General features: G+C 32.0%; 1 protein-coding gene across 1 annotated transcript in view; it reads left to right on the plus strand.

The window, feature by feature from the left end:
* COBLL1 (cordon-bleu WH2 repeat protein like 1) overlaps nucleotides 1-15,076 on the plus strand; it is a 69,019-nt gene that overhangs the window by 42,236 nt on the left and 11,707 nt on the right. The window contains exons 7-11 of the mRNA XM_023528474.1: nucleotides 5,097-5,250; nucleotides 5,801-5,875; nucleotides 7,042-7,179; nucleotides 10,879-11,113; nucleotides 12,118-12,212. Coding sequence (XP_023384242.1) covers nucleotides 5,097-5,250; nucleotides 5,801-5,875; nucleotides 7,042-7,179; nucleotides 10,879-11,113; nucleotides 12,118-12,212 — 697 coding nt within the window. The remainder of the gene's footprint in view (nucleotides 1-5,096; nucleotides 5,251-5,800; nucleotides 5,876-7,041; nucleotides 7,180-10,878; nucleotides 11,114-12,117; nucleotides 12,213-15,076) is intronic.

Consider the following 15,076-nt stretch of genomic DNA (forward strand, 5'->3'; position numbering starts at 1 on the left):
CTTCCCACATGTGGAAGTCTTATCAGTTCAACTATGATTAATAAGTACTCTAATAACTAGTACAAAGCTGGTACTTGATAAATCTATTCAATGTCATTCAATTCTATTTTCTTTAGCTAAATTTAGTTCCATTTTGAACCAGTGAATTCTGATCGGAGTAATAATTCTCAGGGATTAACTATCTGGCATGGTTTTCAACTTGACCTTGCCACTTTCACTAGTGTATTCTTTTTCTCTGTGCAGTGTTTTCCTTTTCACAGACCATAAAATTCAGTGATATGCATTCCTGTTAGAGGTGCAGTTTTTGCTAATGGCAAACAGACTTAGTGACTCTAACCAAAGTAAATAATTGGATATCTCTAATTATTAACCAAAGTGTTTTCCTCTAGTAAGTAAAAAGCTCTCTGTTTTCTTGTTTTGTAAACCCTTTGGACTTAAAAATAATCTCAACCCTTTTTTAAAAATTTTGGTCATAAATCGACCAAAGGAAATATATCTCAGTGTTAAAAGCTAAAGACAGTTCTAACCCGTTCTTTTATTTTAGTTGTTCACATTAAATTTATGAAATATTTCAAATTTATATACTATAATACACATCCATGTACCCATCACTAAGAGTTAACAAGCTGCTGTTAAATTTTTAGGTTTTATTAGATTTTTTTAAAGGTATGATAAAGTTGCCTGAGGCGACTTAAAGATAAGAGTTTTTACATATGATGCTTACACAGTGGACTAAATCCAGGTTCCTTGAATGTTGAGTGCTCGTTGTGTTTTAAGGTTGATTATAACTGAGATTGACTCTAATAGAACTCCCACTACCACCATCACTGAAGAAAAAGTACAGTTTTAGAATAAATACCTCTTTTTGTTCATACTCTTTACTCTAACTCTACATTATAGCTATCATTTGCTTACTTTATTTACAGATCACTTTCACATACTTTAAAATAGACAAATTATGTTCAATAATATTAACTAATATTTACAGAGCATGGACTGTATGCTAGGCACTGTGCTAAGTTTATACACCTCATTTCACTTAAATATTCCAACCTCTTTTGGGGTAGATACTTTTACTTTTCCTACGTTATAGATGAGGAGGCTGAAGATTGCAAAGACAATAAATGCTGTTCTCCCTCGTTTTAAACCCTGGCATTGTCTCCAAAGCTCATATGTTTAGTAACTATCACGCTGGGTTGCCTTCCAATGTATAAACCCTGTGGAAGCTCTCTTCAGTTAGACAAGCTCACACTCAAAAATACAGGGCAGCTCAACCCTGACTACTTAATGCAAGTGTAGAACTATTTGGAGGCCATTAGGAGGATACTCCTGTAGTACACAGAAAAAAAGGGTTAAAGAATGGTGCTGGTTAGGCATTGGTGGCCTTCCTTTCCTTTCTTCTTTCTTTTTTAAACATTTTATGTGGGAACTCATGATGTATTTACCAAAATAACTGTGGTTGTTTATTAAGTCTGCTTTCTAGCAGTAGTTATTCTTGGGTTAGGAGCCTGTTCAATATTGTATGCTAGGTAAGTATATGCTACTCATATCTCTCGGTACACACAAGTTTTCTTGGCTACAATCTATTTAGAAACATCTAGATCTTCTGACTTAAATGCTTTTTTTTTTCTTTTTCCTGCAGGCTTTTACCCAAAAGAGAGATGTTTTTAGCAGATATAGAACATCTCTTCCTCAAGGCCCAGAGGTTCCTTCATTTTGGTCTTAATAGTGATGTTTTCAGTTGACATAAAAAAACTCTAAGTTTAATTTTTATTACCTTAACTTTCCTTGGCTGCTGCTTAGCTGATTGAAATTCTTTTTAACAGTCTCTTTAAATAAACAAACAAAAAAGTGCTTGCCTCTCCTTCTTAAGGGACAAGAAATATGTATTATTTCCTTGAACACTAACACTAATATCACTCCTATCTGAGAACCAAACTGATATTTCCTGTCATTAATTAATCTGTTGTTGATTATCTAAAGTCACTGTTCTTATTTCTTGAGAACTCTTGCCTTTGGCCTATCTTACATCAATTATTAAATTTACATTTTTGTCATGAGCTTAATAAGTTTTAAACATTAATTACAACCTGGAATCTACTTGTGACAGGTCACATAGTCTACCTGGCATCATTCAGTGACAATTCTGTTCTCTTCCCCTAATGTCTTTGTTCTTAGTCTCCTTGAACCATTTGCAGTTCTACAAATATACGTCCATTTACTTTCATAATGTGCCCATACAACTTGGTAAGGGGGAGAAATCTTACAGAATAAAGTTATAATGTGCTTTGCCAAAATGTTCATGCCTTTCCCTTCTAACGTGCATTATTTTGTCAACTGTCTTCATAAATGTTATTGAAATTTTTTAACAATTGGAAAAAAAAAAACCGGTTTTTGAAAAAATAAAAAAATTTTTAACCAAAAAAAGAAAAAAAACCCGGAAAAAAAAAAAAAAGCATATTAAAACACCTAGAGGGAGAAAAAAAAAATATGAGACTATATTTATACTCTGAGAGATAGAGAGAGACACATAAAAATGTGAGAATCTGTATACAAAAATCTCCCCCTTTTTTTTATTATCTATGCTGCCTGCTTTATGATAACCAAAATTTAAGAGCTCTAATTCCTAAACTGTTGTCTGAAAAATTCATGTTATGACTGCTTTTATCAGGTTATGGTACAGACCAATAAATTACAGTGATTGGGATTCAGACCTAAAGGGGAAAACAGATTTTAATCACAGACCTCATGAAAACAATCAGTTAAAACATGGGGAGCAAGTTTTTAGCATGGAACTCGGAGGAAAATCAAATGCTGCCATTACTTCATGCACTCAGCAATTACTTATTGATCACTTCTGTGTTCTTAAAACTAGTTCTATGATAGGAATGAGGTATGCTTCAGTAGAGTTTTACAGAAGTAAACTCATCAAGAAAGAAAATGATATCTACTACTTTTGATGTTTAGATCGATATTTTTAAAAGTGAAGTGCCACATTGTTTTAGGAGAATTTTTGGTCTCTTTAATGATGGCTAAATTTGTTACTTTTATAAATAGCAAGTGAAAGTTTTGGAACACAGAGACATATCAGTAAAGTTTTATTTAAACTTTATATTCTACTCAAAATTATATTTAAATACTGTCTGCCCATTACTACATTTCTTTCTCAGCTAATTTATCACCAAGGACTCCTTTTCTAATTAATTCAAAAGTGCAAATTGCAGTCGAGGATCTATTTGATGCCCTTGGGGAGGAAGGGTGACCCTCCGATTTAATCAGATTTGGCTTTAGTGATTCTGAATCAAAATCTGGGTTTGGGTGGCAGGCTGTAACTCTTTTCTTGCTGGATTTTGGAGATGTCTGAAGAGTTCTAGGGGAGAAACCAGACTAATAGGAGAGGAGGTTAGTGATTGCAGCTATTTTCCAACTGGTGTGGAAGAAGTTTAATGGTTTGATTACCAGTAGGGTCAGCCTGCAGCCACCCTGTCCCACCTCATTATTAAGAGGAATTAACCTTATTGAGAGGTGTATCCCATTAGGTGCCTGCCACTGTGGACCTGACTGTGCTGCTTCTCCTGTGAGATGACCTGCCTTCCTCTTTAGTACCTAACACAGTTGGCAATGATGACAACTAACTCACATTTTTCTCTTTGGGAGCTGGCTTCTTTTTTCCTCTGGAAGAAATATTACAAAATTACAAAATAGTAAAATTTGCTACACTTTTCTCAGTGTGTAGCAAGGTATAAAAACCAAAAAACATCTTATGAACTAGTTCACTTCTCTTAGGTGTACTTGTATTGCCTTGCAAATATTGGAATGACCCAAGCTTTATGGACTGTCCGAATTTATTGAGACTATTTTTTTTTTTTTTTAACAAACGAAGAAGGCAGTATTTCATTCATTCAACAAATATTTATTAAAAAACTTCTATGAGTCAGACATTGTTCTAGAGATAGAGCAGTGAGCAAAATAGAACAGGATAATTTTTGATGGGACAGGGGAAAGTAGGAGTTATCAGGATCTCAGTTTTAAACCTTCCCAGTTTGAAATGGCCTTATACATTAAGTAGAGATCAGATAGAGGCGCAGCATGGAGTCATAAGTTTGGAATTCATCAGCATATAAATGATACATAAAACCAAAGGAACAGAGGAGGTTACCAAGAGAGTGAGAGTAGATACTAAAGAGTATATGCATGTCTAAGGATGGAGATGAAAAGCAACCAACAAAACGAGTTCAGATATGTGCAGAGCGAAGAATGTACTATCCTGGGAGTAAGAAAAAGAGGATTCTAAGAGAGTGGTCAACTCAGTTGAATGCTGCTAATATGTCAAATAAAGGATTTCTATGAGGTAACCACTGATTTATTTGTGGTGGAGGTTACTGATGACTGATATATATAGTTCTAATGCATCAAAGGTTGGGATACATCTGATTAGAAGGGCTCAAGTGGGAAATGGAAAATTGGAGACAAAAACTGAATAACTCTTTTAAGCAGGTTTGTTGTAAAGGAAAGAGCAAGGCGATATGGCAATGGGCCAAGAGGAACTGGCCAACCTGATGAGGCAGGAAAGGTCTGCTGACAGTCACATGCTATGAGTGTGAGCATGATCTGTGTATAGAGTTGGGGACCTCAAATGACCTTTAGGGAAGACATAGATTTTTGACTTGTTTGTCATTGATAGATTAGTGCTAAAAAGTGAGAGATTAATCAAGCCAGCTCTCTTAATGTAGAAATAGTTTTCCCTTTTTTATCTCTTACTTTACATCCACTATTTTCTCCAGATTTTTCTTTGAAAATTTTTTAACTGTACTGTTTAAGATTCCTCTAAATTATAATTATTTGTTGGCATGTCAATCTCCCATCTTAGCCTAAGTTTCTTAAGAAGTACTATACTATATTTTATGTTTCTTTACATATCCATCTCATATATCAGCTGCTGGCACATGGCAGATGCTCTATAAATGTTTTGTGAATGAATGACTCTTATGTTACATATTGCCATATGATGTGTTTGACATAAAGGTCAGTGTCTTTCTAAAGGTTGCTATTAATTTCTAAAAAGAGATTGTGTTCGGACGTTTTGTTTTCCACAGAGTTCCTGTGGAGCAGGCGTAGTGAGGACTGGCTCCCTGAAGCTCAGTAGCACATCCGTTGGGAATTCGTCTTTGAAAAGGACAAAGCGAAAGGCACCTTCTCCACCCTCTAAAACACCCCAGCATCAAAGTGATGAAAATAATCACGTGACTGGTAATGTTACTTTTGCCATTAACATTACATTTGTATTGTATTTTAATATTGATAGTAGAAATTATATAGATTATAAATCATGTCTTTTTGTTAATGATACTTAAGCTTTTAATTAATTTTAATACTTAGTCCCTGATTATTCTAACACTTTTGAAATCCGCCACATGACAAAATAAAATGAAAAATCGTACAGTTCCATTATCCTAATATGAGCATCTACTTAGTCCCTGATTATCCTCACTTAACCGCTTTTAAAATCTGCAACATGACAAAATAAAATGAAAAATCATACAGTTCCATTTTTCTAATATGAGCATGTGACAATTTGTGAATATTTTCAGAAAGATCCTGCCATTCCAGGATTGTAGTACATGTAGGAATGTGGCTGTAAGTAGATTTTAGTTTTATCAGCTGGACAGTAAAGTGGCTTCTAACAAGTTTAGAGTTATCTCTTGCTGAAATATATAAAAAATAATTAGCTAAGCTTCTAAGAGATTGTTTCATTTATGAATGTGACTTGTTTATAAGTTATGTTGCTTCTTTCTTCTAGCTCTGCAGTCAGTACATGCAGTTAATACAGACAGTGTTTTAGAAGCAAACCTGCCGGAGGCGCTATCCAGCCCAGGTACGATGCCTTTATCCACAACATGTAACTACTGAAAAAGACCATGTATGGCAGCTGAGGAATGAATCTAGTTATAATGCTCTGTATATGAAAGAGATGCTGGATGCCTTGATTATATTTTCCAAATTCTATATTGTGAAATGAAAAAATTACCCCGTTGGTTTGGAGTCTGAAATTGGCAGAACTCAAACCTTTAATTCTGGTACCTTGAGTACTTTCTCTACTAGGTCTCCTGGTTTTTGTTTTGTTTTTTTTTTACATAATGTCAGGTTACCAGTTATTAATCTCTTTCCCAAGAGTAATGGCACATTTTGTATATTCAGAAGAAAACTTACATGAAGTCATAAAGCACCATTCTTTGCATAACTGTCATTGGTATGAATGTAACAAACCTAGTGTTCTAAACTAATGGTAAAAATTTATCATGAAATATTTTCTATTATATGGTTTCATTTTGCATTCTCTCCCAATAAATGAAATTCCAGTAATAATAAGATAAATCAATTTAATACTGTTTCCTAATATTTTTAATAATAGCTGTTTAGTAGCTATTATAAGAAAAAATATAAAATTTCTTAATCTTTAGATTTAATTTAAAGTTAGATATAAATGGATATGTCTGATCAAAAATAGAACATTACTATGCCAGTACTTTAGCATAGGGATAATTTGATAAGTGTGAAATTGCTTAATATAATCTTACTTAATTTTTATAATTTATATCCACAAATACACAAAAATCTCAGAAGCACCAAAATGCTCCTGAGTCTTTAACCTTTAAGTGATACATAGGAATTTGGGATTTTAACACATCTTATACGATAAGAATTCTCCTTTCCTCTGTAATTAAAATCATTACCATTAGGTAACTAGCAATGACTTTTTCTTAACTCTTACCCCAAATTATACCAATGATACTGTTTGTTCCAAAAAGGAAATATTTTAAAAGTTATACCGAATATATAAATGAAATGAGAAGATTCTGAAGTATTAGAAAAAAGGTGTGACTACTATTCAAACTTTGTTTGATACCTGCTTCTCATTTTCTCTTTTACATCTTCCTGTTTAATGCCTGAATAATTGTGAGCTAACAAATTTGATTTCTCCTGAAATGCTTCTTGGTCTCTGCTTGCCTTAACTCTGTTGTCTGAGTGCCATTTCTACAGATTTTACTTCTTTGGCAGAAGCTTCCCTTGGCCCCGAGCTCCCCAGTCACGAACAGTGCACTGTGCCCAAACTGGCAGACGAAGCCTCTCTCTTGGAGTGCCCTGGAATGCCCAAGGCAGCCGTAGCATCTCTGACATGTAGGTGACCGGGCGTTTCTTGAGATGTAAGATGAATAAAATCAGTGGCTCTGAAGGATTTCAGCTTCTCTTCTCTTTGGCTTTTTGATTTTTTGGCAAACGGTTTGAACTTTATCATTTCCAATGTGTAACTATATAAATATAAAAGAATATACATATTTTTTTCTACTTTTTTGTTTTCTAGGTTTGGCTTATTTTCTACAGTACTGCTTTTGATTTTTATTTTAAAATTATTGGAATTATTTTGTTACCAGATGACAAAACTTTATAGTTAGGTAATACTTGAATTTTATCATAAATATTTGATTCAAGTTTTTAGTGACTCAGAAAGAGTCCTTATCACTTCAAACCAGTTATTTAAAATTGGTATACTATCACACACTGCTTATAGGAATACAAAATTGTTCAGCCAGTTTGGAAAATAGTTTGGCAAGGTTTTTCTTCCTACTCCTCCTCCTCCTCCTCCTCCTTCTATTTAAGCATTTGTTTTTCTATACGACCCAGCAATCACACTCCTAGGTATTTTCTCCTAAAAAAATGAAAACCTATGTGCACACACAAACTTCCATGTGAGTTATTTTTGAATTTTTGTTTATAATTGCCAAAAATGGGAAACAACCCGATATCCCTAAACTGAGGAATGGATAAACAAACTGTTTGGTCCAGATATTAAAATACTACCACCTACCCATAAAAAGGAATGAATAACTAAGACATGCAACAACATGGCTGAATCTCAAGTGTATTATGTTAAATGAAGGCAGTCCGACTTAAATGGCTAGATGCCGTGTGATTTCATTGATACACACTCTTACAAAGGCAAAACTGTAGGGATAATGGTCACCAGGGGCTGGGGCTAGGAGGAGGGGTTGATCACCAAGGAGCATGAGGGTTTCCAGGGTTGAGGGAATTGTTCTATATCTTGCTTGTGGTGGTAGTCACACAACTATTTACCTCTGTCAAAACTGGACATTCCAAAATGTATTGTGAAAGTGATGAATTTTACTGAATGTAAATTGTAGTTAAATTTTTAAAGATGAAAAACAACTCTGTCTAGCAGCAACTACAATAATGTCTAACAAAGTGAACATTTTTTGAATGAATGAATAAAAAAAAAGTAGCTCACCAGACTAGATTTAATTTGATACAGTTCTGCTTTATAAAAGAGACTTTTGCCATTTTGATATCTCTATGAAAAATAAACAGGGTATCCTAAAAGTCTCTGAAATTTTAAGTTTTAAGAGCTTACAAGTAAAATGCTACAAACTTACAAAAGTGTCTTCTGAAAGTTTAATATTTAAATTTTATTTACACATATTGCATTTTGTGAATTTTAAAGAATTTTTTAATTTTATTTTTTGTTTTAACTTTGCTATCTTTAGAGAAACTTAAAGTATAAATATTAAATTATATAAAGCTATGTAAGTGTAAAATAAATTTTAATAATTACGCTTTTAAATGATTTTGGTAATTTTTTAACATTTATACTTTAGAGGCTATTAAATCTTAAGTCTTCACTAAGAATTTAAACACTGTTCTTTCAAAGTAAATATTCTTCCTTTATAACTTTTGAACCTAAAATATGATAGTTGTGATATAACAGTTGCGAAAATTATTCGTTGTTCACAGCTCTCACCCTAATTTTTTTTTACTGTAGTCCTAAAATTTGGCCATCATATAAATCTGTTAACCCTTTAAAAAAAACACATTATTTAATATTTTTCAAAGCTTGGAGAAATTTGTACTAGTCAAACAATCAACTGTGGAAGTTCTCTTGGATGATTAGAATTTTAAAAAAGAATTACAGCCTTTTTTAAGACATTTAATATTAGAAATATTTGTTAGGCTAGAAAAAAATAATAATCTTGTAACTACCAAGTTATAAAATCTCAGACGAATAATCTGAGATTTTTGAAATATGTAACTCATTCTTCATACTTTAATTAATTGAGACCAGTTTCTAAGTGAAAACACCAGACTTAAAGAAAAGTTTTATATTTCTTAAACACCTGTGATGAGAAAGAAAGAAATAATTTGCTGAATGTTACCTAGTTAATCTAATATTCAAAAGAGCTTAACATATACCAATGAGCCATTTATAAACATATTTGGATCTAAACCAAGATGGCCATTCATCTTCTCAATGCACGGTTTTCAAATTATGTAATTGTACTCTTACTACATAGAAGTGATATGCTATTGTATATACAATATTGTACATTGGCATCATAATTATTATTTTACATGTTATACTAAAAAGATTTTCCTATACATATATTTTAAAATTCACTTAAATTTGAGTTTTTAAAATATATTTTCTGTCAAATTATCTATTTTTTATTTGCAAAAAAATTGTCATTTAAATTCTCCATACTTTTTATCGAAGAGTACAAATACCACACTTTTCTGTCTATATGCCTAAAAACAAAATTAAAGAAATACATTTTAAGCATTTTAAATATTCTTCAAATATGTTAAAGTTTTTATTAAATTTTATGGATGTGCTGATCACTGTAATCCAATACTACACCACCCTTTTCCCCCCTCAATCGTGGTAAAAATTAAACGTTGTTCAGCTGCTATCGTGTAAGTGGAAGTGTTGAATTCTAATAAGCAAAGATCCAGAATTGCATTCTTTGGTTTAAATTAACTTTACAGTGAGTATGGACACTGCTTAGGATGTCTCTTTTACTCTGTTGGCCATTTATTATTGTTCGTGCTAAAGAATAATGATAAACACACTTTAATGCAATGATAAACACACTTTAATGACTACAGCTATTGAAACACACACACATACATACACACATGCACACAACATATTGATGTGGGACAATCTTTATGATATAGTAAGTAGAGCAAGAAAAGTTAGGTGAAAGACATCAGGATAATATGCTTCCATTTATATTAAATAAACCAACAAAAAAGAGAAGGAAACATGGGTATGCATATCTGCTTATATATTCTCATTATACTTTCTGTTAATATATATATTAACAGAAAAAAATTTAACATTTTTTTTAACAGGAAAAAAATGTTAAAGTAAGTTGCCTCTGAGACTCAAACTGGGTGCAAATAAAAATTAATTTACATCATATAATACTTATTCTATGTGTACTTTAAAAAATTATATTAAACATCTACATCAGTGGCTTTTAACCCTGGTTGCTTTTTAGAATCAGCTGAGGAGACTTAAAAATTCTTGGTCCCTCCCTTGAAAGATTCTGCTCTAACAGGTGTGGAATAAGATAATGAGCATGAGTATTTTTAAAGGGATTCACATGGTTCTCAACTGTAGTTAGTGCTGAAACTACTGAGGCATTTTACAGTTATAGACAATATAAATATATAGTTTTTGTCCTTTACATTTAGAGCTATTATACGAATATAAAAGTTATTTAAATTGAAAGGTATATTATTAAATGAAATATATAACTTGAAGTTTGAGTTTATATAATATCTTCTTTTCTACCATGAATAAAACCTAGAGTGATATTATATTATTTTTAGAATTATATGTCTGAGAGAATCTGATTATATGTTAACATGATTATTTGCCATTAGAAAAGTATTTCCCTATTTGTCTTGAACCAGAATTTAAGAGTCCAGCTAATTATTTTAAAAATTCCTTCTTTGTCAGGTTGTGTATCATGAATGAAGTAAATTAATATTTAGGATTATGTATTCATTTCTTTGTAGCTGGAATAAGCTCTGATTATAGTCTTGAAGAGATAGATGAAAAGGAAGAACTGAGCCAGGTGCCTAAAGATGAGGCTGAAAATATTTCTGGGAAGTCACAAGATATTCCTTTTGGATCTACTGATATAATAAATGCACTGAAGAATGATCCTGACTCAGCCCTTGGTAATGATCCTGGAGAGTCCTCACAAAACTCCAAAGAAGAAAAACAAGAAACTAGAGACACTGATGGACAGTAAGTAGTCTGTGTGCCAGAAGCGTCGATGGCAGTTGGTTTAATTAATACTAGTCTTCTGAAATATAGATCTGATATTTTAAACACAAATATATAATTACTCCTTTAGTTTGGACTCTATCCCTTTTACCATCATTATGAAAAATGTTTATTAATAAAGTATCTATTTGCAAGTAATTATTTTTAAATAAAGCCAAATTCAACAGTTCTGGTATCCCTGTGTCAGATAAGCCATAACATCTAGTTAATTCCTATGACTCAAATATAAAAGTTTTTCTTTTTTTATATTGTAAGTATTTTGCCTATTACCTATTTGACCAAAATGAGACATTTAATTTTCAATTTCAACAAATGCTCCTCAAAGATTTTCACTTATATATAAAACAATTACTCATATTAGAGTATGATGTTCAATTACTAACGTTATTTTTACGGTCAACTTTATGATACAGATAATGCACTTTTCACTTGCTCCTAGGCATTGGAAACTATAGTACAGTATACGTATGTTATAAATGCCAAACCATGAATGATAATGAAATCGACTAGGTAAAATAAACTATCTTTGTCAAAGTTTTACTATAATTTTGATGGGATTGTCTCCAATTTAAACTCTTTTATCACCAATAAAACCCAGTGAGGTCAGTCTACATCCTGCCTTGCCAGAAGTTTACCTTGTCAGATGCAAGACTAAAAGGTTTCATTTATTTCCATTTTCTTAAAACGACAAATAATAATAACAAAAGGACACTGTTTTGGGGATTGTGTCCATTTTGCCAAGCTTTTTACATTTTCCTTTGTAATAGGACCTCCACATGAAAGCTAATGTTTAATAGCAGCATTTCCTCTCAGTTGTATTTTTTCTTTTCTATTAAATTTTCAGTATTTGGCAGAAGATGATTATTTCAGTCCATCTGTCTTTGGAAATTATTGCCTGTTTTCTCATCGTGTATGTGTTTGTTTGAATACTGTCAATATATAACATATAATATCATATTTTACAGAGGACCACACTTGATGGTATGTAATGCAAGCAATCAAGAGAAAGTAGTTGACAATGTAAGAAACTTGAAGTCATTGGGCCCAAACCAAGAGAATGGTGAGTTCTATAAACACTAATAGACAACACTTTCATAGATAGTACTTATTGTGTGCCAGCAACCATTTTTAACCCTTTATATATAGTAACTCATTTAATCTTGTATATTAACTCATTTATGGGTATTATTATCTTTAGTCCCATTTTACAGAAGCTTGAGCCACAAAGATATTATACAGTCACCTGAGGTATCACAATTAATAAGTGGTGGAATTCAGATTTGAACTGAGGCAATATCATTCTAAAGTGTGCTTTTAACTACCATGTGTACCACTTTTGTTGTTAAATGTTAGAGGTTGTCTAACAGATCTTAGATCTTAAAGATGTGTACTCTATGCATCTACCAATGAGCTGTTTCTCTTCTTTCCTTCTACTGACTCTCTAGTCGAAGGCTGTTTTACTTCATACTCAAGTTGCTATACCTTGGGTGAAACTTGTCTGATTTTCAAGGCCTAAACCATCTAATTATGTAACACTATTTACCAGTATTTCCACCAAGTCTTTTTTTCCTCTTTCTCATGATATATTTCACTCAATTCTATCATTAATCCCATGCTCATTTTTGTCTTTGCATGGAAAATAATTTTCTACCTATCTTCACGCATTCAGCTACTATCCAAATCCTGCTACTTCACTTATTTTGTTACTTAATTACTAGAAGCCATGTAGTTCTCTGGTCTTGTTTCCTCAATAAGATTGGACAGTCTTGGATCAGAGAAAATATATTTGATACTTCATTTGAATTCCTCATAGCACCTAGCAGAATACTGAGATACTGTTAAAATATATAGTTCAGGTTAAATTTTTTTAAAAAATGACACTATACAAAAAGATCAAGGAAAGCATAATTTTAAGGGGATATGAAGGAAGAGGCTTATGAATTCTCATAGTCCAATCTATTATGTTAACATATAGAACTAGGTTAAGAGTCTTAGAAAACATAAGGATATAAATATAATTTTTTTTTTAGATAAAACATGGGTTATTCCAGTGTCACAAATTGATAGATACAAAAGTATGTCATTTTATATATGTGCTATGTGTTGGTCAATTTGAATATGTATGTCTCTAATTCATTGTCCCCATGGTCTATACTATCCTCAGATACAATACTAAGAATGCCTAAAAGTATTAATTTCCTTCATTCTTTTCCTCTTGACTCAGGTTTTTTTTTTTTTTTTACAATGTATACTATGATGGCAATAGCATTGTGAAATCATGATTTTAAAACTTCCTTTTAAAAATCATAGTCAAATTATTTTTGCTAAAATAATTAGCAAAATATTTAGAAAATCGTTTTTGCTAAAATTTTGGCATCAAGTTAGTGCTAGGGTCACAAATACATTTACTGCAATAATATTTATTTGCATTTGCACCTGATTTGTAATGGCCTTTGTCAACTCTAGGTGCTTTTAAATAAATAATTTCCGTTATCCTTAGAGTAGTTTTATTCTCTTTTCCTTCTTTTTATCTACTCTGCATACCTATCTAAATTATCCTTTTGTTAGGTTGTAGACGTTGGTGTCAGTTTTGAGTAGGGGAAGGACAGGATAGTACAAAATATACCTTCTCCCTCTCCTGGCTATTCTTGAAAAATGACCTAACCATTCATTGGCACTTGGTTAGCATCATTATCAGGTATGTTTGAGGATGGATTAGCTAACAAATTCAGTAGTGATTCTAGGTGTCCAGGCCTGAGAATCATTGGTAATTATGAAATTTTGATGAGAAATTCAGAGTTAGAGAATAGTAAAGTAGGTATAATCCACCAAAAAAAAAAAAAAAAAAAGTGAAAAACAGAAATTTGGAGATCTAAGCCAATAAATTAAAGTTTGTTATAGGAGATTTCACTTAAAATATAATTTTACATTTATGTGCTTTCTTTTGGAAAATGTTTCTATTTGTGTAACTGGGATATACCTATATTTAGTAGAAAATGAGAAATAAGAAAGAAATACATTTAGGGTCATTTCCTAGTGCCAGAGACTTTATTTTATTTTTTTTAATATTCTTTGTGCTCAAAGCAGTGCTGAAAGTAGTACTTTTTATAGAGATATTAAAAATACTTATCAACCAAATAAATAAGAACATAGGCAGGAATGTGCCTCTTCCATGGTTCCTAATCATGTGTCCTTAATTTTATACCTCACAAAAGTTAATAATTATTTGTCAATGAGAAAAGTGACTCAGATAGACAATAAATATTCTGATAATCAGTTGCATTTTATTTGGGAAGAATAAAAGTGAATTCTATTTTAAAATTACATATTTAATATAGGAACCTTGCAACATATGGCGACCAAATAATTGTACAATTAGGCAGGCTTTAAACATATGAAGACATGTTTAAAAACTTTTTGTATACAAATTTACCAGACAACATAACTTTTTTGGTATATTTTGGTAAAAATAATGTGTATATTTTTCTTTTTTTTTAAACAGAGGAACGATTTAAAATATCTCATGACATTTTAGGCAGTAAAATTGCTCTCTGTCTTATAGGTGAAAGTGAGTGATGATAAAACTATAGAGAAATACTTGACATCCTTTCACAATTTAACTCCCAAGGCCCACATTTTACTTGTACTGTACAAACTACTTTATTTGAAAGAGGAAACCACTAAGGATTTTGAAAATTAGGGCTTGTTGGGCACCCAGGAAAAATGATTCTTCTGAGCGTTTGACAAAAGGAACACAAAAATAAATCACTTTGCTCAGTACTAGATACATGGTGCACACTCATACACCTGTGTTTCCTTCCTGATGCCTCATTCCAGTTCTTTGCCATTATGTTATTGGCTGACAACTGTTGCTTTGTTAACCTAGATACTTGTAAATGATTTTCATTATTAGGAGGTCTGAAT

This window comes from Pteropus vampyrus, unplaced genomic scaffold, assembly GCF_000151845.1.
Source record: "Pteropus vampyrus isolate Shadow unplaced genomic scaffold, Pvam_2.0 Scaffold2, whole genome shotgun sequence".
In the NCBI taxonomy this organism is placed as follows: Eukaryota; Metazoa; Chordata; class Mammalia; order Chiroptera; family Pteropodidae; genus Pteropus; species Pteropus vampyrus.